Source organism: Pseudophryne corroboree, chromosome 7 (assembly GCF_028390025.1).
Source record: "Pseudophryne corroboree isolate aPseCor3 chromosome 7, aPseCor3.hap2, whole genome shotgun sequence".
Lineage (NCBI taxonomy): Eukaryota > Metazoa > Chordata > Amphibia > Anura > Myobatrachidae > Pseudophryne > Pseudophryne corroboree.
Window position 1 is genome coordinate 438,622,996 of NC_086450.1, and position 26,609 is coordinate 438,649,604.

At 46.6% G+C, this 26,609-nt stretch overlaps 1 protein-coding gene across 1 annotated transcript in view; it reads left to right on the top strand.

The window, feature by feature from the left end:
* The window catches only part of LOC134944254 (farnesyl pyrophosphate synthase-like), a 27,388-nt gene extending 779 nt beyond the window's left edge, over positions 1 to 26,609 (top strand). The window contains exons 3-9 of the mRNA XM_063932838.1: positions 3,543 to 3,623; positions 6,648 to 6,770; positions 6,846 to 6,934; positions 18,273 to 18,345; positions 18,542 to 18,619; positions 18,714 to 18,848; positions 26,415 to 26,609. Of these exons, the coding sequence (XP_063788908.1) occupies positions 3,543 to 3,623; positions 6,648 to 6,770; positions 6,846 to 6,934; positions 18,273 to 18,345; positions 18,542 to 18,619; positions 18,714 to 18,848; positions 26,415 to 26,609 (774 nt within the window). The remainder of the gene's footprint in view (positions 1 to 3,542; positions 3,624 to 6,647; positions 6,771 to 6,845; positions 6,935 to 18,272; positions 18,346 to 18,541; positions 18,620 to 18,713; positions 18,849 to 26,414) is intronic.

Genomic DNA, 26,609 nt, shown 5'->3' on the forward strand with positions numbered 1-26,609 from the left:
GTCCCGTGGTGGTGGGCGGAGTTGGGAGGCACCTGCACTCGCTGCTCTGCTTAGCAGAGCAGCGGTGAATACATGCTGTGCGCATGCGCACAGCATCTATTCACTAGAGATGGAGGGAGAGAGGGCATGCCAGCAGCTCATAGATCGCTGGCCATGCCCCCAGAGTGATAAAAAAGGGGGGGATGGCACTCCCGTGAAGCCACCCCCCCTTTCCTATAGGCCATTCCCATTGTCTAGATGGGCGCGGCCGCGCCACGCCAAAGTTTCCCTCCTCCTCTCCTCCGAATGTTGGGAGGTATGGAGCAGGGGTTCACTACGGCTGGCCGGCGGTCGGGCTCCCGGCGACCAGCATCCCGGCGCCGGGAGCCCGACCGCCTGCTTACCGACAGCTTGGCGAGCGCAAATGAACCCCTTGCGGGCTCGCTGCGCTCGCCACGCTACGGGCACGGTGGCGCGCTACGCGCGCCACACTATTTTATTCTCCCTCTATGGCGGTCGTGGACCCCCACGAGGGAAAATAATTGTCGGTATGCCGGCTGTCGGGCTCCCGGCGCCGGTATACTGAGCGCCGGGAGCCCGACCGCCGGCAAACAGAAGACCACCCATGGAGCAGTGCTGCGCTGACCGTGTCCAAACAGGTTCCGATCAGCTGGGACACTCTACACCACTCTCATACATGCAGCTTCACACCTGCAGATTTATATTGAGTTAAGGGGCCTGTCTCTGTTGAGGTGCACTGATTGGTCTGTGTATGTTAAAGGCAGTCAGGCCTTTATCCATGCTGAAACCCTGCCCTACTGTAATACTGAACCTTGTCTGTTTATCCAGCCTAAAACCCTGCCCTGTTGTAGTCTCGTAACCCTGTCTGTTCCAGCCTGGTTTATGTAATCTTGCTTGTATCCCTGTTATTGCCTTGTCTGCACTCCTGTTTATACTGAAGATGTGCACCAGACCATGTTTGCTGCACTTGGCTTTGGCTCTGATTTGTTGTCCGGTTTTGGACTTCTAATTGGATTTGCATTGGTTTTTTTTTAAATTGACAAAAAAGCTAAAATCATCTAATTTGCCTTTTTTTTTTGTACCTAGGGGGCAATTCCAAGTTGATTGCAGCAGCATGTTTGTTAGCAATTGGGAAAAACTATGTGCACTGCAGGTGTGGCAGATATAACATGTGCAGAGAGAGTTAGATTTGGGTGGGTTATTTTGTTTCTGTGCAGGGTAAATACAGGCTGCTTGATTTTTACACTGCAAGTTAGATTTCAGTTTGAACACACCTCACCCAAATCTAACTCTCTCTGCACATGTTATATCTGGCCCACCTGCAGTGAACATGGTTTTGCCCATTTGCTAACATATTTGCTGCTGCGATCACCTCAGAATTACCCCCCTAGAGTATTATTATCCTCAATAACATAAATTTCCAGTCATTTCCAGTTAATTTTGACCACCTCACTGCTCACAATACTGTTTTCACCATTATTGGCCAAAGGATGCAGCGAGCCTGCTAGTTACTGAGCAGCAGCAGCAGCACAAACACACAGTGCCGTAACTAGGCATTTTAGCGCTGTGTGCAAGAAACGACAGTGGTGCCCCCCGCCCATGTAAGATAGGGGCAGTGCGCGCCGTGGGCGCATGAAAAATTTATAGGGGCGTGGCTTCACGGGGAAGGGGCGTGGCCACAAAATAATAGCAATTCATACTACGGTGCACAGTAGTCTGCATTATTCAAATTTACGCTGCACAGTAGTGCCACTACACCAGGTAGAGCCCCTTTTATACATTACAGCAGACAGCGTCCCCCTTTTTACACATTACAGCAGACAGTCTCCCTTTTAACACATTGCGGCAGCCAGTCCCCCTTTTTACACATTGCGGCAGACAGCGTCCCCTTTTTTACACATTACAGCAGACAGCGTCCCCGTTTTTACACATTACGGCAGACGGTGTCCCCCTTTATACACATTGCGGCAGCCAGTCCCCCTTTTTACACATTACGGCAGCCAGTCCCCCTTTTTACACATTGCGGCAGCCAGGCCCCCTTTTTACACATTGTGGCAGCTAGGCCCCCTTTTTACACGTTGCGGCAGCTAGGCCCCCTTTTTACACATTGCGGCAGCTAGGCCCCCTTTTTACACATTGCGGCAGCTAGGCCCCCTTTTTACACATTGTGGCAGCCAGGCCCCCTTTTTACACATTGCGGCAGACGGTGTCCCCCTGAGAGAGAGAGAGAGAGAGAGAGAGAGAGAGAGAGAAAGAGAGATATACTTACCATCTCCCCGCTGGCAGTCAGGCTCCTCGTTCAGGTCCCTCGGTGCAGGCAGGTGAGAAGGAGGAGGAGGGAGGGGGAGCAGGGAGCCGCAGCAGCGCTATGTCATTGGTAGTAAGCGCCGCTGCAGCATCCCCCTCTCCTTCCGTATTGGCTGCCCGGCGCTGCTGTGGATGCTGGGATGGAGGAACCGCATCCCAGCATCCACAGCAGCGCCGGGCAGCCAATACAGAAGGAGAGGGGGATGCTGCAGCGGCGCTTACTACCAATGAAATAGCGCTGCTGCGGCTCCCTGCTCCCCCTCCCTCCTCCTCCTTCTCCGCTGCCCGGCGCAGCTGCAGACTTCTCCCTCCACAGCGCGGCGCACGGCGCAGACTTAGAGGCGGCATGTAATGAGTCAATTTGACTCATTACATGCCGCTGGCCGTGCGCCCTCAGGGCAACTGCGCTGTGTGCCAAGCCCACTTGGCACACACGTAGTTACGGCCCTGCAAACACACCACCATTTATTTTACATCTATGAAACATTTCCTCTAGGTACAGCGCACAGAACAGTACAAACAATAGAACTATATACAGAATATTTTATTTTTCTGTTTTTTTTATTTTGCAGCTCAATTCAAACCGTGTGGAGTCACAGAGCTTTGAACAAAGCACACTAGGGTAAAGAGCACCAAACAGTACAATTTACAGCAGAGTACAGCGCAGCATACAGCAGCATTCCCATACACACACACAGTCACTATCCCGAGCATAGCCACTTGTGCATCTCAGCACAGCCAATACAGCAAAGTACAGTGCAGCATACAGCAGCCTGTGTTAGAGTGAAATTGCACTGAGTCCTGGCCACGGTTGACTTATACAGAATCCAAGTGTCACGAAATTCCAATGCAAGGAGGATGATATTTTGGCCTTGCATTGGATCCGAGTCTGGCAGGAACATATGAGCTGAGACTCAGATCCCGGGAGTTCAGAGCGGTCCAGACTCTTTGGAATCCAGACAGCTCATCTCTAGATTGTACCAGTTCCAGTTTAGGTTTATGTGTCTGTTTTGTGCTTCATCTACTCGATTTAATTCTCTTGCGATCACCTTGTATTTGTATGCCCTTACTATCCTGAAATTAAGACCTGGCGGCATCTCGGTACCGGTGAGAGCATCTCTATGGGAAAAGGATGGCGGTTATAGGTGGCAAACCTCTGTAGCATGGATCTAGGGGTCTTATGCATATATTCAGATGTATCATAACAATCATATAACTGTTCCTCCCTTCCCTAGCTGTCGCAATACTTCCTAGTGGCTGATGACATTATGGATAAGTCTGAGACCCGTCGTGGGAAGCTTTGCTGGTACAAGAAGGTAACATTGCAGCAACCTGGTACTGGGCAGCAGTTACAGATGTAGCCATGCTCATCTATCCTTTGTGTGGCGTGTAGTGCGAAAAACTAGTCACATTGGCCCTCATTCCGAGTCGTTCGCTCTGTATTTTTCTTCGCATCGCAGCGTTTTTCTGCTTAGTACGCATGCGCAATGTTCGCACTGCGACTGCGCCAAGTAATTCTGCTATGAAGATAGTATTTTTACTCACGGCTTTTTCTTCGCTCCGGCGATCGTAGTGTGATTGACAGGAAATGGGTGTTACTGGGCGGAAACACGGCGTTTTATGGGCGTGTGGATAAAAACGCTACCGTTTCCGGAAAAAACGCGGGAGTGGCTGGAGAAACGGGGGAGTGTCTGGGCGAACGCTGGGTGTGTTTGTGACGTCAAACCAGGAACGACAAGCACTGAACTGATCGCAGATGCCGAGTAAGGTTGAAGCTACTCAGAAACTGCTAAGTAGTTTGTAATCGCAATATTGCGAATACATCGTTCGCAATTTTAAGAAGCTAAGATTCACTCCCAGTAGGCGGCGGCTTAGCGTGTGTAACTCTGCTAAAATCGCCTTGCAAGCGAACAACTCGGAATGAGGGCCATTATGTTTACCTGTGCCTTGTCGCAGTATGGTGTATTCAGTCACAGTTTAATTAATTTTCTGTCATGTGCAATACTGGTGTTCATCCAGCAGGTGTCGCTTTTGAAAACCACCACTGCGATGTGTGAAGTCTCCATTGTAAAGACAAATGGTGTTTGTAGTTTAAGAGCTACTTTTTTAGATGATATCTACATTAAATAGAAATTTGAACATAGAAACAGATTCGCTCAGTGTCTCCAACACACAAAGAAAAGCACAGTTCAGAGTTCTACACAACTCTCTAAAAGAAAAATAAATAATTACAATCAGTTGGAACGCACACAGAACTATAAAAAAAATTACAACGAGCAACATCTCTATGTCACTGCAGGTGTCAGTCACCTGTCTCCATAGCTCTCTTGGCATAGTGGTATCACCAATGGTTGCCATGCCCATGACCTAGGGGTCGATTCCCACAAAGGATACACTTGTATTGTGTATCTGTGTAAAAAATAGCATCCACAGTTTTTTTCTAATTTTGCCAAAACAAGTTCTGTCATACTTTGTATACAGTCTCAGTTATGCACACAGATATACAGTCAAAATTAAATAAAAACTGTAGGTGCTACTTATTACACAAATATAGAAGTGTGACCTTTCAAATGACTTATCTTTATGAGACTGTGCTTACTGTACTTCTTTCCGGGCCTCCCCATTGCTTTAATAGGCAGCTCCCCCACCTCAATCCCATCCCTGTGAGACTTGTGATTTCAAGGATTGGGCATACTCACAGTAGGTGGGATTAGTGGTGGGGGAGGCTGCCTATTTAAGCAATGGGGAGGCCCAGGAGGAAGTACAGTAAACTCAGTCTCATAAAGAGAACACTCATAATTTGAAAAGGCACACTTGTGTTCTATATTTGTGTAAAAAGTAGCATTATATCTGTGTAAAAGATTAGCATCCACAGTTTTTTTCACATTTTTCCAAAACAAGTTCTGTCATAATTTGCATTCAGACTCAGACATGCACACAGATATATAGTCAAAATTAGAAAAAACAGTAGGAGCTACTTTTTACACAAATATACAATACACGTGTGGCTTTTCAAATTACGAGAGTGTTATCTTTATGAAACTGAGTTTATTGTACTTCTTTCCGGGCCTCCCCATTGCTTTAATAGGCAGTCTCCCCCACCACTAACCCCACCTCCTGTGAGACTCATGTTTTCACGGACTTGGTGCACTGTTTAGTAAATGACAAACACACCACGGCAGTACACTGCTGTATATAAATGAATGTCTCATGCCATCATTTACTAAGCAGTATACCCAATCCGTGAAATCACAAATCTCACTAGGGTGGGATTGGAGGTGGGAGAGGCTGCCTATTAAAGCAATCGGGAGGCTTGGAAAGAAGTACAGTAAACTCAGTCTCATAAAGATAAGACTCTCGTAATTTGAAAAGTTACACTTGTATATTTGTGTAATAAGTAGCACCAACAGTTTTTTTTTCTAGTTTTGACTGTATATCTGTGTGTATGTCTGAGACTGTATACAAAGTATAACAGAACTTGTTTGGCAACATAAGAAAAAAACTGTGGATGCTAATTTTTACACAGACATGCAAGTGTATCCTTTGCGGGAATTGAACCCTAGGTCACAGGCATGGTAACCATCAGTGACACCACTATGCCAAGGGAGCTATGGAGACAGGTGACTGACACCTGCAGTGACATAGTGAGGTTGCTCATTGTAAAAATTTTTTATTGTGCTGATAGTCCCAACACTATCGCTGATTGTAATGATTTTTTTTTCTTTTAGAGAGCTGTGTAGAACTCTGAACTGTGCTTTTCTTTGTGTGTTGGAGACACTGAGCAAATATTTTTCAGTGTTCAAATTACTACTTAATGTAGAGATGATTTTATGCAGCGCACCAGGGGAACTATCAGTTATAAGGTATGTTGTCCCTGGGTGCCTGCTATTCCAGTGATTTTGCACTCTGCGCTGCAGTATTAATGAATTAAAAAAGAACTACTATATTTAATGTGCACTGGCCTGCTTGTCAGGGCTTGCTACATTGTTTAGTATTCCATAGTGCCATAGCCATCCACTGCTATTCAGCACTGTACTGTACTTTTCATTAGTGGTTCAATTGCCACCCAGTGGTGAAACTGTGTATTGCATGAGGTGGATACTCGTGCCTTATCATGCTTTACTTTGCCTACCTGCGCTATTTACTCTTATGCCTTATCATGCCTTACTTCGCCTACCTGCGCTATTTGTACGGTGTGACTAGGACGCCTGTATGGAGCAGCAGCAGCAATGATGAAAGTGTCTAAATCAGTATCACAGGGTGGTATGGGGTAGAGCATTAGGAGGTACAGGTCATTGCTGGTTGGTGCAGCTGCTAAGTGAGGACTGTCCCTGACACAGGAGGGAATTGGCCTTGACGCTATCAATGACGCATTCCTGCTTGAATCATGTGTATATCGACTCCTGAAGAAGCACTGCCGCGGACAGCCCTATTACCTGAACCTACTGGAACTGTTTCTGGAGGTGAGAATTGTACCTGTATTCCGTACACCCAGATACATAGTGTTATTCCTTATACCCATCTCTTGTGTGTCACAGGCCTCCTACCAGACCGAGCTGGGGCAGACACTGGATCTAATAAGCGCTCAGCCAGGGAAGATGGATCTAGCCCAGTACACGGAGACCAGGTGAGTTCCCTGCATCTCAGGCACTAGATCTAATTACTGCTCAGCTAGGGAAGATGGATCTAGCCCAGTACACAGAGACCAGGTGAGTTCCCTGCATCTCAGGTACTAGATCTAATTACTGCTCAGCTAGGGAAGTTGTATCTAGCCCAGTACATAGAGACCAGGTGAGCTCCCTGAGTCTCTGGCCAATGGCACATTCTGTCCGAAGTGTCTGTGTGTGAGTACTGGAGCAATATGGGACTGCAGGGCTGAGCTCATAGGCAGTGGGGCCAGAAATGCACCTTGGGTCTGATACACAGGTGCACACAAACCACACGCAATGCCTATGTTACACAGTTAAGTGATTATTTGCTATTGCACATGCGCAAAATATTCTGGAAACCCCTACGGTGCATGCATTACCGAGTGTACATATGGGAGAGCTGGTGACAGAATTCAATAGGCAAAGCAATGGGCCTGCCTGGGAGGTAGCCAGCAAAACATCTGTCTCATAGGGCATGTTATAGGAGTGTTGTGGGGGTATCCGGACTCCAGGTCGACAACAAAAAGGTCGACACACCTTAGGTCGGCGCCAATTGGTCGACACACCTTAGGTCGACATGGACAAAAGGTCGACATGGACAAAAGGTCGACATGGACAAAAGGTCGACAGGAACAAGGTCGACATGGAAAAAGGTCGACATGAGTTTTTCACAATTTTTTTCTTTTTTGGAACCTTTTCATACTTAACGATCCACGTGGACTACGATTGGAACGGTAATCTGTGCCGAGCGAAGCGAAGGCACCATGCCCGAAGCATGGCGAGTGAAGCATGGCGTACCATGCACTAATTGGGGTTCCCGGTCACCAAAAAAACATAAAAAACTCATGTTGACCTTTTTCCATGTCGGCCTTGTTCCTGTCGACATTTTGTCCATGTCGACCTTTTTCCCATGTCGACATAAGGTGTGTCGACCAATTGGCGGCGACCTAAGGTGTGTCGACCTTTTTGTTGTCGACCCTGAGTCCCAGACCCGTTGTGGGAGTGTCACTGCAAGTGGACTGTGTTATCAGACACATGGATGCTTTCACAGAGACCATGTTCAGATGGAGACACTGCATCTGCCATAGGTTGGTGGAAGTGTCAATGGTGGATGCGATGGTGCACCGATGGTGGAGTACTGTCAGTGCTACTGCGTGCAAGGACACAGAAAATGGGCATCTCAGGGCTTCAACATTCAGGCGCAGGCTAGTACACAAAGAGGGGGCTGAAAGAAGCATTTGCACATTATTGCACCCACAACTCCGGCAATGTGCACAGGGTCTGTTTGTTACCACAAGGGCTATATAAGAGATACATTTTCTCCTTAACCTGTCCATTCTTGCATTAGATGCCCTTCTTTCCAGCTGTCACAGCTGCATGACAGTGTATGTAGGTGTCATTTGCTCATTACTGACTCTTATGGAGGAATCCTATTGCTTGCAAAGGAGGAAACTTGCCGTTACAGCGACATGGACCTGAACTCACCCCCTTCATGGCCCCTTCTAGTGCTGGACTTGCACTTTTGTGCTCACACCCCTGTGGGGATGGAACAGTTTTGTGCGAGTCTGAGCTGCCATGTCTCATGGGAGAAGAACATCACCCACAATTGCAAAGACTCCTTAGTTTGTTAGTAAGGAGTGCTACCTCGAATAATAATATGTGCTGTAGTTCCAGCTACTAAGAAGCATTGTAGTGTAATAATAATTTGAGGGGCAAATGTTTTATGTATTTGATTGGTTGTCACCAGACCATGAAGGATGCATATTTTGCATGTTACAAGCTCTAGGGGTAAATTCAGACCTGATCACTAGGGTGCATTTTTTGCATTCCTGCGATCAGGTAATCGCCGCCTACAGGGGGAGGGTATTGTGTGTGTGTAGGTGTGCGATTGCATGTGCTGGAGAGCTGCACAAACAGCTGTCTCTACACAGCCCAGGACTTACTGAAGCGCTGCGATGATTGGGGCCGGAGCTGATGTCAGAAATCCTCCCACAAAATGCCGGGTCCATCCTGCATTTTTCCGGACACTCCGTAGAAACGATCAGTTGCCACCCACAAGTGCCCTCTTCCTTGTGATCGCACCATCCCGTCGCTGAGCGGTGATCCCTATTGCTGCGGTCCATCATTCTTGCGCATTGTGGTGCATATGCATGCGCAGTTCCCTAGCGCATGCAGAGGCATTTTTTAAGTACCTAGAGTTTCTAGGCTGCAGCTTCCCAATTGTTTTTTATTTTGAGGGGAGACAGTGGAGCTGTATTAGTGATGTGGCAGCCGCCTCATCACATACACAGTGATACGGCTGGGCTGAAAGTAGGCTATTCTATTGCTAGAGGGAGCTGCAGCATAAACGCATAGCTCCCCCGGGCAGTTTGCATGGGCTGGGCTTGCCGGTCACTCTCTCCTTCGTGCATCTGCCCTCTATGCGTCTTTCCTCCGGTTGCAGGTAAGAACTCAGAAATACCTGCAGCCTGCTTCAAGCTGCGCTGTGTGTGGTGTAGGGGGGATGGGGGGGGGGGGGGGGGGGGGGTTAGACAACTAGCTAAAGACTGACTGAAGATTTATGGTGACAGACTTTTTATCACCAGTGTCAATCAGTATCAATCACAGTGTATTCACATCTAAAGCTCCAACGTTTGGAGCTGAGATGCCCCTTAGTCAACTTGACTTATACTTCACCAAGTATATCCAGAGGGTATTGTAGCAATTAACTACCTGAGAAGAGTGCTGGTCCAGTAAAACGTATACGTATACATATATCTATATATAGGGGTTTAGAAAGACCTAATAGGTCAAATAGGGATGGTCGTAAGGGAGGGAAGAGAATAACAGTCGGTAAGAGTAATTCTAGAAAGGCACTTGTAAATAATGGTAGGTTACCACTAAAACAAACAGGCAAAGGAAATATTAAGCTAAAATCTATATTTGTGAACACAAGAAGCCTATCAGGTAAAATGGGGGAATTGGAATGGCATGTATCAAAAAATCAGTACAGGTTGAGTATCCCTTATCCAAAATGCTCGGGACCAGAGGTATTTTGGATATCGGATTTTTCCGTATTTTGGAATAATTGCATACCATAATGATATATCATGGCGATGGGACCTAAGTCTAAGCACAGAATGCATTTATGTTTCATATACACCTTATACACACAGCCTGAAGGTAATTTTAGCCAATATTTTTTATAACTTTGTGCATTAAACAAAGTGTATCTACATTCACACAATTCATTTATGTTTCATATACACCTTATACACACAGCCTGAAGGTCATTTAATACAATATTATTAATAACTTTGTGTATTAAACAAAGTGTGTGTAAATTCACACAAATCATTTATGTTTCATATACACCTTATACACACAGCCTGAAGGTCATTTAATACAATATTTTTAATAACTGTGTGTATTAAACAAAGTTTGTGTACATTGAGCCATCAAAAAACAAAAGTTTCACTATCTCACTCTCACTCAAAAAAGTCCGTATTTCGGAATATTCCGTATTTCGGATATTTGGATGTGGGATACTCAACCTGTATGATATTATAGGTATTACGGAAACATGGTGGGATGACTCTCACAACTGGGTTGCAAATTTGGAGGGCTATTCACTTTTCAGGAGGGATAGGGCTACCAAAAGTTGAGGAGGGGTATGTCTCTATGTAAAACAATCTCTAAAACCAAACTTAATAGATGTTATTTATGAGGGGACTGGAGATAACGTTGAATTGTTATGGATGGAGATCACAAGTGGGGGCATTGAAGCAAAAAAAACTAGTCATAGGCACGTGCTACAAACAATAGGAAATTAGCATACATGAGGGGGAACACCTCTTACAGCAAATTGAAAAAGCTCCGAGAATGGGGGACATCCTAGTGATAGGGGATTTCAGTTATCCTGATATAAATTGGAGTAGCAATTCATGTGTAAAAACTAGGAGCATCAGGTTCCTAAACACATTAAAGGATCAATACTTGTCTCAATTATTCGAGGACCCAACCAGAGGTAATAATATTCTGGACCTAGTTATTACCAATAATGTGGACATTATATCAAACATTACAGTTGGGGAGACCTTGGGAAACAGTGATCACTATATGATTACATTCGACATCAGTTAAAAAAAACACATAGCTATAAGGGATCAACCAAAATATAAAACTTTGGAAAAGCTAACTTCAATATGCTGAGACAGGCACTAAACGACATTGACTGGGAAGTTATGTTTCATGGTAAGGACACATCGGAAATGTGGGATGCTTTAAAAGGGTTGCTTGATAGCAATATTCACAAATTCATTCCCATGGGCAGTAAACGCAGGAGTACTAAACACAAACCTATGTGGCTTAATAAGGAGGTCAAAAAAGAAATGGCTAAAAAGAGGCATTCTTTCCAAACATTTAAATCTATTGGAGGGGAGGAGTCATTCCAGTATTACAAGAAATGTAATAAAAGATGCAAAAAGTGATAAGAGCAGCTAAAATTGTAAACGAAAAGCGAATCGCTATAGAGAGTAAAACCAATCCTAAAAAGTTTTATAAATACATAAAAAGTAAAAGGTTAAAAAAGGAGAATGTACGCCCATTGAAAGCTGAACTGGGAGCCTTCATAAATGATGACTATATAAAAGCGGATATACTGAACACTGTTTTTCATCAGTATTCAGCAGGGAGGATCAGGCGGTGATAGTAGTGCATAATGACAGTGAAGGTAATGATTCTTGGCTAGATGCTTGTTTAAGCTTAGGGCACAGCTTACAAGACCCTTATACTTATTTTCTATCGTTCAATTATATCAGGTCTGGTACAGAGGGATTGACGTATAGCTGAGGTAGTGCCATTATTTAAAAAGGGATCTAAAAATCATCTTGGGAACTATAGACCAGTTAGTTTAACTTCTATAGTGGGTAAAATATTGGAAGGAATTTTGAGGGATAGCATAGAGGATTATCTGTGGAATACTAAGTGTATTAGCAAGAGTCAGCATGGGTTTGTTAGGGACAGATCATGTCAAACTAACTTAATTAGCTTCTACGAGAAAGTGAGCGATAATCTTGACCAGGGAAAAGCAGTGGATGTGGTCTATTTAGATTTTGCAAAAGCCTTCGATACAGTGCCTCACAGGAGACTGATCATCAAATTAAGGGAACTTGGCCTAGGAAATACTATTTGTACATAGATAGGTAATTGGCTGGATAACAAGGTACAATGAGTAGTGGTCAATGGGATGTTCTCCAGCTGGGCACCAGTAGTCAGTGGAATACTACATGGGTCCATACTTGGCCTGCTACTGTTCAATATATTTATTAATGATCTAGGAATAGGCCTGGGAAGCACAGTGTCAATCTTTGCAGATGATACTAAACTGTGTAAGGTAATTAATTCAGAAATAGATGTGGAGTCTCTACAGACTGACTTATTAAAACTTGAAACCTGGGTGTCTAAATGGGGAATGAGGTTCAATATTGAAAAAATGCAAAGTTATGCATTTTGGGATCAAAAACAAACTTGCATCCCAAACACTTAATGGGGAAAATATTGGGGTATCAGTAGTGGAAAAAAATTTGGTGGTGCTCTTAGATAATAGGATTAATAACAATACACAATGTCAAACTGCAACAAAGAAGGCAAGTAAAGTCCTTGCGTGCATAAAATGGGGTATTGTGAAAAGGGACGAGTATGTAATCCTGCCGCTGTACAAATCATTGGTACATCCGCACCTGGAATATTGTGTTCAATTTTGGGCACCATATTATAAAAAAGATATCGGGGAACTCAAAAGAGTTCAAAGGTCGAGCTACTAAACTGATAATAGGGTTAGAGACACTGGAGTACAAGGAAAGGCTGACTAGGTTAAATATGTATACACTAGAAAAGAGGCGACTAAGAGGAGACATTATTAATATCTTCAAATATGTAAAGGGTCATTACAAAGAGTTAACAGGGGATTTGTTTATTAATAGAACTCTGTATAGGATACATGGGCACCAGTGACATGCGGTGAAGTCAGTGGTTGGTGAGGCATGCCCATTACTGCCACCACCAGTGCCCGCTACTGTACTGCTGCCCCAGCCAGCTGCCAATGCCTGCTAAAGTCACCACCAGCTACCTCCCCCACCACTAATTCCCAGTCTGATGCCGCCACCAATGCCCGCATAGTCTAGGTTTAAGGAGAGCAGCAGAAAGTCTGCATGGAGGCATGGAAGCAGAATTAGAGCTGCAGGCCGGTTGATCAAGACAGTGGCAGTAATTGCTCCCTCTCTTATACCCCACCCAGTGGTGCAAGTATGCGGGTACGCTCAGGTATGGAGTACCCTTAAGAATTTGGCAGCGGATACGCAGTACCACCTGTCACACACTTTGCCATTACCACAATTATAATGTGCCACAAAGCAACAAGACCATGGTGCTTGGCAGCATGACGGCTCATACCACTTTGTCAGGGTTACTGGGAGTGTGATGGTGGCTGTGTTTTCCTGTTATAATGGAGGCATTACTAAATATTGTTATTAAATTGGGGGCATTACTATATATTTCTATTATACTGGAGGCATTACTATATATTTTTAGCCTTGCCTCCAGATAAAAAAAAAAGGGCTGTCGCGTGGCCACACCGCTAGTGTCATGTAGCCACTCCCACTAGCAACATATGGCCACGCCCCCTCACAACACATGGTCACGCCCATTTTCAGCACTCAGTACCACTAAGAAAATATTTCTACTTGCATCACTGACCCCGGCACACACACAGTAATGCCCCCCACCTTATACCCCATCACACATGCAGTAATCCTCCCTCCCCTTATACCCCAGCACACACGCAGTAATAACCCCCTCCCCTCCTCTTATACCCAGCACACACGCAGTAATCACCCCCCGCCCCTTATACCCTGGAACACAAACAGTAATTACCGCCCTCCCCTCCTCTTATACCCAAAACACGCATAGTAGTCACCCCCCTCCCCTTATACTCTGGCACACACACAGTAACCCCCCTCCCCTTATACTCTGGCGCACACACAGTAATAACCCCACCCTACCCTTATACTCTGGCACACATGCAGTAACCCCCCTCCCCTCCTCTTATACCCAGCACACACAGAAATAATCCCCCCCTACCCTTATACTCTGACACACATGCAGGAGCCCCCCTCATGCCACAGCATTCACATAGTAAATAACCCCCCACCCCTCCTCTAATACCCAGCACACACGCAGTTCCCCCCCTCCCCCCATACCCTGGCACACACACAGAAATAATCCCCCCCTACCCATATACTCTGACACACATGCAGGAGCCCCCCTCATGCCACAGCATAACCCCCTCCTCCCCATACCCTGGCACACTAGCAGTGATCTCCCCCCCCCCCCTTATACTCCAGCACACATGCGGTAATTGCCCCCTCCCATTTATACACTGGCACTGTGCGCACATCTTGCTGGCACAGCCCATATGGCAGTAATGAAATACAAAGAGCAGGGCAGCCCTTGGTCAGTACACAGCAGCGCTCAGCACGAGAGATGGTGGGATATACACACCGCATACACACCGACCGGCTCTCTGCGCTGCTGACTAGAGCGGAGCGGACACCGACCTGGAGAGGGAGAGCACTTGATTCATGAGCCCAAGGATGCTGGAGGGAAGGGGGGCTGTGCGCCAGTCACAGGAGACACTGACAGTGCTGAGGCAGCTGGCGGACCAAGTGATGCCTTATCTGGATGAATGGTAGGGCTGGCCGTGAGTGCAGAGCCAAGGTGCAGTGCAGGGGAACATGTGCAGGGCAGGCCCTCTTTTGGGGTAGGCAATAAGGAAGGAGCGAGTCAGTCCTAGTGAAGGTGGTCTGGACCCCAGGGAAAGCGCCCAATCATATCTGCCTCAGTAACAGAGGCGTGCTTTCAGATGGGCTGAAAGCACGCCTCTGTCACTGAGGCACTATGCTAGTGCCGCTTATACTGTTGTTTACTGGTATTTTTACTGCCTATTGCTTGGCCCCACCCCCTGCTTCCTGGCCTTTATTATTGGCCGTGGGAGGCACCACTCTCGGTGCCTCTGAAACTAATTTAAACCTTTTTTACAATGTTAAAATGATTACAATAATATAACGCATCAGTGGCGGAACTAGCGAGCGGTGGGCCCAGGTGCGACAAAATGCTTTGGGCCCCCCCCCCCACACACACACACATCCCATCCAAGTCCACCCCCTCACCCCTGGAGAGGATCTGGTGAGGGGGACCTGCTCAGGGCCAGAAAAAAGGATACTTAGCAACAGTGCCGTAACTAGACATTTTAGCACTGTGTGCAAGAAACGGAATCGGAGCCCCACCCCTGCATGCAAAACAGGGGCAATGCGCGCCGTAGGCGCGCACAAAAATACATAGTGGCGTGGCTTCGTGGGGAAGGGGTGTGGCCACAAAATAATACCAATTCATAAAACGGTGCACAGTAGTCTCCATTCTTCAAATTACGCCGCACAGTAGCACCACTACACCAGGTAGAGACCCTTTTACTCCTTACAACGGACAGATTCCTCTTTTTACACATAACGGCAGACAGCGTGCACTTTTTACACATAACGGCAGACAGCGTCCCCTTTTTACACATAACGGCAGACAGCGTGCCCTTGTTACACATAGCGACAGACAGCGTACACTTTTTACACATAACGGCAGACAGCGTGCCCTTGTTAAACATAGCGGCAGACAGGGTACACTTTTTACACATTACAGCAGACAGCGTACACTTTTTACACATAACGGCAGACAGCGTACACTTTTTACACATAACGGCAGACAGCGTGTCCTTGTTACACATAACGGCAGACAGCGTCCCCCTTTTTACACATTACGGCAGGCAGATTCCCCCTTTTTACACATAGCGGCAGGCAGATTCCCCATTTTTACACATAGCGGCAGGCAGTCCCCCCTTTTTACACATTGCGGCAGGCAGAGTCCCCCTTTTTACACATAGCGGCAGGCATATTCCCCATTTTTACACATTACGTCAGGCAGTCCCCCCTTTTTACACATTGCGGCAGGCAGATTCCCCATTTTTACACATTACGTCAGGCAGTCCCCCCTTTTTACACATTGCGGCAGGCAGATTCCCCCTTTTTACACATAACGGCAGGCAGTCCCCCATTTTTACACATAGCGGCAGGCAGTCCCCCATTTTTACACATAGCGGAAGGCAGTCCCCCATTTTTACACATAGCGGCAGGCAATCCCAACAAAGAAAGAAAGAAAGAGACAGAAAGAAAGAAAGAAAGAAAGAAAGAAAGAAAGAAGTATTATACTTACCCTCTCCGCTGGCTCAGGCTCCTCGGTGCAGCTTCTGGTCACGATTCCCGGGCAGTAGAGAAGGAGGAGGACGGAGGTGAAGGAGGGAGCCGCAGCAGCGCTTTGTTACTGGTGGAGGCGCTGCTGCTGCTGCCCCTCTGCTTCACTATAGGCTGTTCTCGGAAGACAGCCTATAGTGAAGCAGAGGGGCAGCAGCAGCAGCGCCTCCACCAGTAACAAAGCGCTGCTGCGGCTCCCTCCTTCACCTCCGTCCTCCTCCTTGCCCCCTCCGTGCCGCTGCTCCTCTCCTCTCCGGGCGGCTGTGCGCTGCGGGCAGCGGTTGCCCGCAGCGCACAGCGGCATGTAATGAGTCAGTTTGACTCATTACATGCTTGGGCCCCTGGACAGAGGCGGGCCCCAGTGCAACGCACTGCCGGTAATTCCGCCTCTGTAACGCATATACTTATGACACAGAATATGTGTCATAAGTATCTTCTTTGTCTTATCGTAATCATTAATGACAAGGGAGGCATTGACTCCCCTGCCTCCCCTGACTACATGTCCTTGGTAATTCCGTACAAAACGTAGGAAAGGGTTCTTCACCATAAGGGCAATAAGGATTTTGAACTCCCTGCCAGAGAAGATAATAATGGTGGACTCTGTAAATCCATTTAAAAATGGATAGGACAGTTTTCTAGCTGAAAAAAAATATCCAAGGCTATAGTATTTAATATATTGACATTAATTATCTGGTATGAAATATAGGGGGTAATTCTGAGTTGATCGCAGCAGGAATTTTGTTAGCAGTTGGGCAAAACCATGTGCACTGCAGGGGGGGGGGGGCAGATATAACATGTGCAGAGAGAGTTAGCTTTGGGTGTGGTGTGTTCAATCGGTATCCGGACTCCAGGTCGACAACAAAAAGGTCGACACACCTTAGGTCGACACCAATTGGTCGACACACCTTGGGTCGACATGGACAAAATGTTGACAGGAACAAGGTCGACATGGAAAAAGGTTGACATGAGTTTTTTATGTTTTTTTTCTTTTTTGGAACCTTTTCATACTTAACGATCCATGTGGACTACGATTGGAACGGTAATCTGTGCCGAGCGAAGTGGAGCGGAGCGAAGGCACCATGCGAGGGGACGCGGTGCACTAATTGGGGTTCCCGGTCACTCTACGAAGAAAACGACACCAAAAAAACATAAAAAACTCATGTCGACCTTTTTCCATGTCGACAGGATGTCCATGACGACCTAAGGTGTGTCGACCAATTGGTGTCGACCTAATGTGTCGACCTTTTTGTTGTCGACCCTGAGTCCCAGACCCGTTCAATCTGCAATCTAAATTGCAGTGTAAAAATAAAGCAGCCAGTATTTACCCTGCACAGAAACAAAATAACCCAACCAAATCTAACTCTCTCTGCACATGTTATATCTGCCTTCCCTGCAGTGCACATGGTTTTGCCCAACTGCCCACAAAATTCCTGCTGCGATCAACTCAGAATTACCCCCATAATTGTCAATTGGTACAAAACCATTACTTCAGCTGGTGCACTACAATGAGCACAGCTTAATACAAAATACAGGTTGAACCCGATGGGCATTTTGCCTCGTTTCAACTTCATTAACTACTGTATGTTACTATATACATATATATATATATATATATATATATATATATCTACCTACTGCATATTACATTACTGTTGGAAGGCACTATTAGATGTCACAGATTGCATAATACCTCAGTCCCCGTCCCCTATGATTGGCCCCACACCCTCCGGAAACCCCCCTTCACAAATCCTGCATTTGCCCCTGCAGTTCAGATGTGATTGCAGCCTGTGAGAAAATGCACAGTAGCGATCAGGTCTGAATCGGGCCCCCAGTCTGTACCAACGTGCAGTATGTAGTAGCCGCTGGCCAGGCTGTGGAGAAGGGAGATTTTTGGGCAAGTGGATACCCCCCCTGTATTTGCCTATAAATTCTACAGTAATGTATGTTTGGTATGAACTAATGCCTGGCCCTCTGTCTGCAGGTATAAAGCCATTGCAAAATACAAGACGGCTTTCTTTTGCTTCTACCTGCCCATCGCTGCTGCCATGTTTATGGTGAGTTCTGTGCAGCAGATCTGATAGTCTAGTTATTTTCTTTGCAACCTTGTAAAAGAATGAAGATCTGGCAGCTGTGTATACCCCGCCATATTAAAATCCTGGAGACAGGAACTGCATGTTACAGCAACCTACACAAGCAAATTAACCCCTTCTCATGCCACCTGTGTAACCCGTCCGTGTACCCACTTCATAGGCTGGAATAGACCAAGAGGAAGATCTCAGAAATGCCAAAGCAATTGTGCTGGAAATGGGGGAGGTATACCAGGCGCAGGTAAGAAAGGGGATAATACAGGTGAGGGGATATTGGGAAAGTCAGAGTTTATCGTAGAGTGTAAGTGTGCCCCCATATCCCAATTTACTGCTAGAATGACTACCTGGACTGTTACGGAGACCCCAGCATCATGGGGAGGGCTGGAACCGACATCGAGGAAAAGAAGTGTACGTGGCTGGTGGTAGAGGCACTAAAGAGGGTGACGCCTGAGCAAAGAAAAATCCTGGAGGTAAGTGTAGTAGTGGGACAGTTGGCCTCCAGATATACCTTCCCAGAGAGCTTCTCCTCCTTCACCTACACCTTCCCCGACAGGACCTCCTCCTACTGTGCTAACACCTTTCTCAACAGCTCGATCTCCTCAATTACACCTTCCCTGACCGCTCCATCTCCTGCAATTACACTGTCTCTAACACATCCCTCTCCCATTCTTGCAACTTCCCTGAATGATACTCCTCCTGTTCTTACACCTTCCTCGACAGCTCCTCCACTTGTACTCCGAGCCGTAACTACGTGTGTGCCAGGTGTGCCTGGCACACAGCACAGTTGCCCTGAGGGCGCAACGGCCAGCGGCTTGTAATGAGTCAAATTGACTCATTACAAGTCGCCTCTGCTGTGTGCGCCGCGCTGGAGAAGCCGGTACGGAGGCAGGGGAGGAGAGCAGCAGCGCCGGAGGCAGCGGAGAAGGAGGAGGAGGGAGGGGGACTGGAGCCGCAGCAGCGCTATGTAATTGGTAGAGGCGCAACTGCAGCAGTCCCCTCTCCTTTCGTATTGGCTGCCCGGCGCCGCTGTGAGTGCTGGGATGAAGGAACCGCATCCCAGCATTCACAGCAGCGCCGGGCAGCTAATACGGAAGAAGAGGGGACTGCTGTGCACCATAGTATGAATTGGTATTATTTTGTGGCCATGCCCCTTCCCCATGAAGCCACACCCCTATATATTTTCCGCACGCCTACGGCACGCACTGCCCCTATCTTGCAGGGGGGGGGCGGCGCCAATGCCATTTCTTGCACGTAGCGCTAAAATACCTAGTTACGGCACTGCTTGTACTTATACCTTCCCTTGCAGCGCTTTCTCCTGTAGTTACGCTGTTCCAGACAGCTACTGTGCTTACTCTTTCCCTGACAGGGCCTCTTCCTTCCTGCGCATAGACCTTCCATGACAGCTCCTCCCCCGGTACTTACATTTCCCATTCAGGACCTCCTCCTCATGTGCTTACATCTTCCCTGACAGCTTCTTTTTATGCACTTACACCTGTCCCAACTGTTATTCCTCCAGTGCTCACACTATTCCAGACAGCTACTTCTACTGCAGTTACACCTTCCCTGACATATCCCCCTCCTACAGTCACAACTTTCCCATTAGCTCCTCTTCTTACACTTACACACTACCAGTAATGAGAGGTGCAACCCTGCAGAGACCTTTCAGTAGTACTGCATACAAAGACAAGGTTGCAGGTGCACAATTCAAACACTACCAATTTATTAATAATAATCATTGCAATAAAATTTTGAGCAAGGTTCTTCGCATAGTTATGGCCATAAGTAACGGCTTGCCTACCGCGTCCAGGTGACCTCATTAGTTGGGAAAGTCCCTAGCATTTTGGGGGGTACAAATCTGGTGTGCGGGACACCCCAAAATGAAGCAGCTGAGTGACCCCAGGGCAACACTAAAGTGAAAAAATATGTAGTGAAAAAAGTGGATAGGTTAGTGAGTGAGGCTGCTAAAAACAGCAGGGGTAAATTAGTGAGAGGTAACTGTGATGTTAGTGTATTAGAATGCTTAATATTTGTAGACACTCCCTTACTAACATGTGTAAGCCTGAATCTTCAGTGATGGTCCCTGGGACCAGGGGGATGCTGGGAAGTGGGTGGTCCAGTGTGCAGTGTGTCTGGAGTTGGTGATAGAATAAACAGCACAGCAGTGAACTCACATGTCTCTGTGTCCTGATGACTGGATTTACAAACGTATGAACAAAACATGGTGTCAGAAGTGGGATGACGTGTTAGATGATGTTCTTAATATGACGTTGTTAATTGTTGCATTGAAGCGTACAGGGCTTATCTTTAAAGAAAAGAGGATGTGATGTTAGTGTATTAGAATGCTTAATATTTGTAGACAGTCCCTTACTAACATGTGTAAGCCTGAATCTTCAGTGATGGTCCCTGGGACCAGGGGGATACTGGGAAGTGGGTGGTCCAGTGTGCAGTGTGTCTGGAGTTGGTGATAGAATAAACAGCACAGCAGTGAACTCACATGTCTCTGTGTCCTGATGACTGGATTTACAAACGTATGAACAAAACAACAAAGACAAGGTTGCAGGTGCACAATTCAAACACTACCAATTTATTAATAATAGTCATTGCAATAAAATTTTGAGCAAGGTTCTTCGCATAGTTATGGCCATAAGTAACGGCTTGCCTACTGCGTCCAGGTGACCTCATTAGTTGGGAAAGTCCCTAGCATTTTGGGGGGTACAAATCTGGTGTGCGGGACACCCCAAAATGAAGCAGCTGAGTGACCCCAGGGCAACACTAAAGTGAAAAAATATAGTGAGAGGTAACGAGGTGAGAAATAAAGTAGTGAGAGGTAAAGTGGTGAGAAGTGAAGGTGGGAAATGAGTTACATTGAAACAAAACACAATAGGGATGAAAGTAAATATGAAAATAATTGTTAATCTATGTTGCTCCTCAGGCCTACCAATGAAAGATATGAACGATCTTGTTCATTAATGAACGAGATACCATTCATATCTTTCAGTGTGTAGGCACCAGCGAAGAACGATGCACGGCCCCGCGCTCGTTCATCGCTGGTGCCGGCTCGTTTATACAAGCAGGCCAATATGGACAATCTTGTCCATATTAGCATGCAGTGCTATGGAGGTGGGTAACAGGGGGAGTGAAGATACTTCACTCCACCCCCCCACGCCGCTGGGTCGCCTGTCAGCCATATCAGCCATCGGGCAACTTGGCAGCTGGTTGCTATGTGTGTAGGGCCCAATAGACTGCATGCAGAGCAAGGTGGGTCCTGCACAGATGTATATCGGATTATCAGATGGGGTGTTGGATTTCTGTGGTGTGGGTCCCCCTGGACTGTTGTGGCTGTTTGGACTCAGGAACAACACAGATAAACACTTATTTTTATATTTACTTTTATTCCTATTGTGTGTTTTGTTTCAATGTAACTCATTTCCCACCTTCACTTCTCACTACTTTACCTCTCACTACTTTATTTCTCACCTCATTACCTCTCACTAATTTACCCCTGTTGTTTTCAGCAGCCTCTCTCACTAAACTATCTTCACTTTTTAAACTTTATATTTTTTCACTTTAGTGTTGCTCTGGGGTCACTCAGCTGCTTCATTTTGGGGTGTCCCGTGCCCCAGATTTGTATCCCCAAAATGTTAGGGACTTGCCCAACTAATTAGGTCACCTGGACGCGGTGGGCAAGCCGTTACTTATGGCCATAACTATGTGAAGAACCTCGCTCAAAATTCAACATTTTATTGCAATGATTATTATTAATAATTTGGTAGTGTTTAAATTGTGCACCTGCAACCTTGTCTTTGTATGACTTACACATTACCAGCAGCTGCTTCCCCTGCAGCTTCCCCTTTAGCTCCTCCTCCTGTGTCTACACCTTCCCCAACAGCCTCTCCTTCTGCGGTTACACCTTCCCCGTTAGCTCCTACTCCTGTGCATGCAACTTCCCCGACAGCCTTTCCTTCTGCGGTTACACCTTCCCCATTACCTCCTCCTCCAGCACTTATACCTTCCCCAATAGCTTATTTTACACCTGCGTTTACACCATCCCCATTATCTTCTCCTCCTGCGCTTTCACCTTCCCTGACAGCTTCTCCTCCACATACACCTTGGGATGACACAGCTGGTGCGTCGTGTCGGACAGTCGTAAAATACATGCCGTTACTTTCCTAGCCCTGGTCCTACCCATGGACTTGACTAATTGCCAATATGTATTTTAGTTATATGCTAGGCAATATTGTATTGTGTCATTATATTGTACAGTTATATTTTATCTGTTATATTTGGAACATGTATTTTATTTGGTTATACTGTGTTCAATGTGTGTAATTATTAACATGAATAAGTCTATGCCAGAGTGTTATTTAACATGGTAAACAATTCATTGTAATGCAAGTCCCCTAGCTGTACAATCAGATGTGACTAGGATTAGTAGGTCAGTAGTAAACAGTTTCTGTATGGAGTTGCAGGTAATCTGATCCTATACACCCCATTGTGTACAGGAGCCCAGACACCTCGTCTCCACTCCTCTGTGACCTCCTGACTGACCAGCTTGTGTGATGAATAGACAGGGGAGGGTATAACAAGAGGAGTGAGCTCTACTGGTGAGGAGAGATCTGCACAGAAGGTCAGAGAGAGTGGATGTACTTCTGGAGTGCAGACACTGACTAGGCATTGCGGTGCCATCAGTGGCGAGAATCTGTGGCGCAGGACGCTGTGTGAGCTGGTATCCTAGACCAGGGGACAGAGAACCATAGCCAGTGTGTAACAGCAGGAGATCGCAGGCATCTGTAATCCTAAACTACTGTGGGGACTTAGTAAGTAAGATACCGTCCTGGCTTGCAATTGTTAATGTTATTGTGTACTGTGTGTATATTTACAATAAAGGGCATTTGCCACTTTACTAAACTGTTTACCTGAGTGATCAGAGAATCCGTATTTTCACAAATGGTATCAAGCGGTGGGATCACTCAGTCCTGGTTTACCCTGGGTAAGGTTGCGAGAGGTGTCGGCAGAGTACACCTAAGAGCCTTGTAAACAGTTTGGCACACAGTAGCCATGTATCTTGCTGAAAAGTTGTTGGTACATTTGGAAAGTCAGCAGTATGGAGGCAGAAACAGAAGTATACAAAAACCTCAATAAGAGATTCCTGCATATGGTCTGTCGAGCGCGCGGTATTAAGGTGACCGTAACAGATGTAAAGGAATCCCTAATTGTGAAATTGGTTCTATCGGATCGAGAACACCCTGATAATGAGGAGGAGGACTCTGAGAAGTAGGATGATGAGGAACAAGTGACGGAATGGTTGAGACCTGCAGCCAGGACATGCGATGCCAATAACCGCAGTGAGAGTGGAGGATCAGAGGTGGGATCCCAAGGGTTAGTACAACCCCGTCTGAAAGCCCTTGGAGAGGGGAAGGTGGGAGAAAAGTTTGATAGGACACTGGAGGTATTACAGGCCCATCTAGAAGCGCTGGGAGATGGCGCGACACCCGGTGATCGGATGCGGGTAATAAAGAAGGTGCTGGGATTACCAGACAACAGTCCTACAGTGCAAACTCTTGCACTAGCAGCCACCATCCTAGACTACCCTGTCCCATCTGTATGTGCCCCAGGGCAGGTGCCAGTGACGCAACATGGCGTCTGATGTTTCATATGGAGATTTGGAAAACCAGCGACTGGGTCAGAGGATGGAGAGCTCGAGCTGTCAGCTGATGGAATCCACACTGAGATGGCGTGAACACACCAGGGATCAGGTTGTGTTGGACTACCCCAGGAGACAGTGGTGTCTGTGTCATACAGAGCAGGTATGTGCAGTGAATGCTACCCTGCACTACCCTATACAGGGAATATCCGAGTAATGGATGAGTTGTGTATCTGCTGGGCTTTTAGCTGTCCCATGTGCTATACTGGGGGAGGCTACTAAAAATGAGAAGGAAGTGGGGTCTGTCATTCAGACACCCCAGGAGGAGATGCACTATGCCTTCCCATTTGCAGAGGTGGAAGATGGGGATCTAGTAACCAGCTGCAAAGAGAGCTACAAGGACTGTGTGGAAGAGATCTCTGTGAGGGCAGCAATAGGTGGTAATGTCCCAACTATAAGCATGGCTAGTGCAGACAGTGTCTCACTTCAGGCTGCTTAGCATATTTGGCTGAGGGAGGCCTATTGTGAAGCAATGTCCATGGCTACCCCAGTCATTTTATCAGAAAAGGGTGGGCAGGAGGTGCCCAGTGTATCCCCAGCTAACTTATCTCTTGCAGAAGATTCTGGAGGTCTGTTCCCATTCAGTGAACTTGATGAAAAGGAGCTGCAGCCTGAATGCCAGAACCTGCCCTGTGACTCAGAGAGAATCCAGGTATCAGAGATGGTGAAAATAACATCAGCTCAGGAACTGGAATGGAACATGTTGCTCTACTCTAAGGCACCTGAATGGCATTGTGTGCAAGGTCAAATTACTGAGTATAACCAGGATAATGATGTTCAGCCAGGACATGTAACAGTGAATGTAGTGAATGGAGAAGATAATGCCACTGTCCCTGTGAACCTACATCCATGTTCCAGTACAACCATGGTCGAGTTGGTGGGTACACACAAGGGAGCTAAGCAGATTGTACTCCAGGCCAAAGCATACAAGACTCGGAGAGGATTCCCACAAGTTACCCAGCCAGCCAGGCTGGAGGAGGCATTTACCCAGGATAGCACAGAAGAAACTTCTGGCATGGAGGAATCCCCACTGTGCACTGCCAATTACCATACCCATGGTTCTTGTTTGGGGGAGGAAAGCCACTGCCCTGTTGGCAATATTGTATTGTGTTATTATTGTACAGTTATATTTTATCTGTTATATTTAGAAGATGTATTTGTTTTGGTTAAACTGTGTTCAATGTGTGTAATAATTATTAACATGAATAAGTCTATGCCAGATTGTTATTTAACATGGTAAACAATTCATTGTAATGTAAGTCCCCTAGCTGTACAATCAGATGCGATTAGGATTAGTAGGTCAGTAGTAAACAGTTTCTGTATGGAGATGAAAAGCAATCTGATCCTATACACCCCATTGTGTACAGGAGTCCAGACACCTCGTCTCCACTCCTCTGTGACCTCCTGACTGACCACCTTGTGTGAAGAATAGACAGGGGAGGGTATAAAAAGAGGAGTGAGCTCTACTGGTGAGGAGAGATCTGCACAGAAGGTCAGGGAGAGTGGATGTACTTCTGGAGTGCAGACACTGACTAGGCATTGCGGTGCCGTCAGTGGCGAGTATCCGTGGTGCAGGACGCTGTGTGAGCTGGTATCCTAGAGCAGGGGACAGAGAACCATAGCCAGTGTGTAACAGCAGGGACTTAGTAAGTAAGATACCGTCCTGGCTCGCAATTGTTAATGTTATTGTGTACTGTGTGTGTATATTTGCCGCTTTACTAAACTGTTTACCTGAGTGATCAGAGAATCCGTATCTTCACACACCTTCCCTGACAGCTCCTCCTCCTGTGGTTGAAACTTCATCATTAGCTTCTCCTGCACTAACACCTTACCGACAGTTGCTCACCTGCAGTTACTTCTCCCCCGACAGCGACTGCTGCTGAGCTTACACTTTCCTCGACAACTCCTCCTCCTGATGTTATTCCTTCCTTGACAGCTCTTCCTCCTGTGGTTACACCTTTTCTTACAGCTCCTTCTCCTACACTTACACCTAACCTGCCTGCTTCTTCTCCTGCTGATACACCTTCCCTGACAACTCCTCCTCCTGCCAATACACTTCCCTGACAGCTGCTCTTTCTGTGGTTACATCTTCCTTAATAGCTTTTCCTCCTGCAGTTGAACCTTCCCTGGCAGCTCCTCCTCCTGTGGTTACACCTTCCCTGAAAGCTCCTCTTCCTCCTACAGTTACATGTTCTTTATGAATCACTGGTTATACATATCCAAGAGGCACCTTCTCTGTCTGCACCATTGGTTTTCACATGTCTTAGTAGTATGCATCAGCTGGGGTGCACACTATCTCCGGTATTAACTCTCGCATTGCTGTGACACGCAGGAGAACTATGGCTATGATGATGTGGACAAGGTGCAGAAGGTAAAGCAGCTGTATGAGGATCTAGGTCTTGCTGCTGTGTACAGACAATATGAGGAGGACAGTTACCAGAGACTGCAGACTCTTATCTCCCAGCATGCAAATGGGCTGCCCAAGGAGACTTTCCTGAGCATGGCACGCAAGATTTGGCGGTATTAA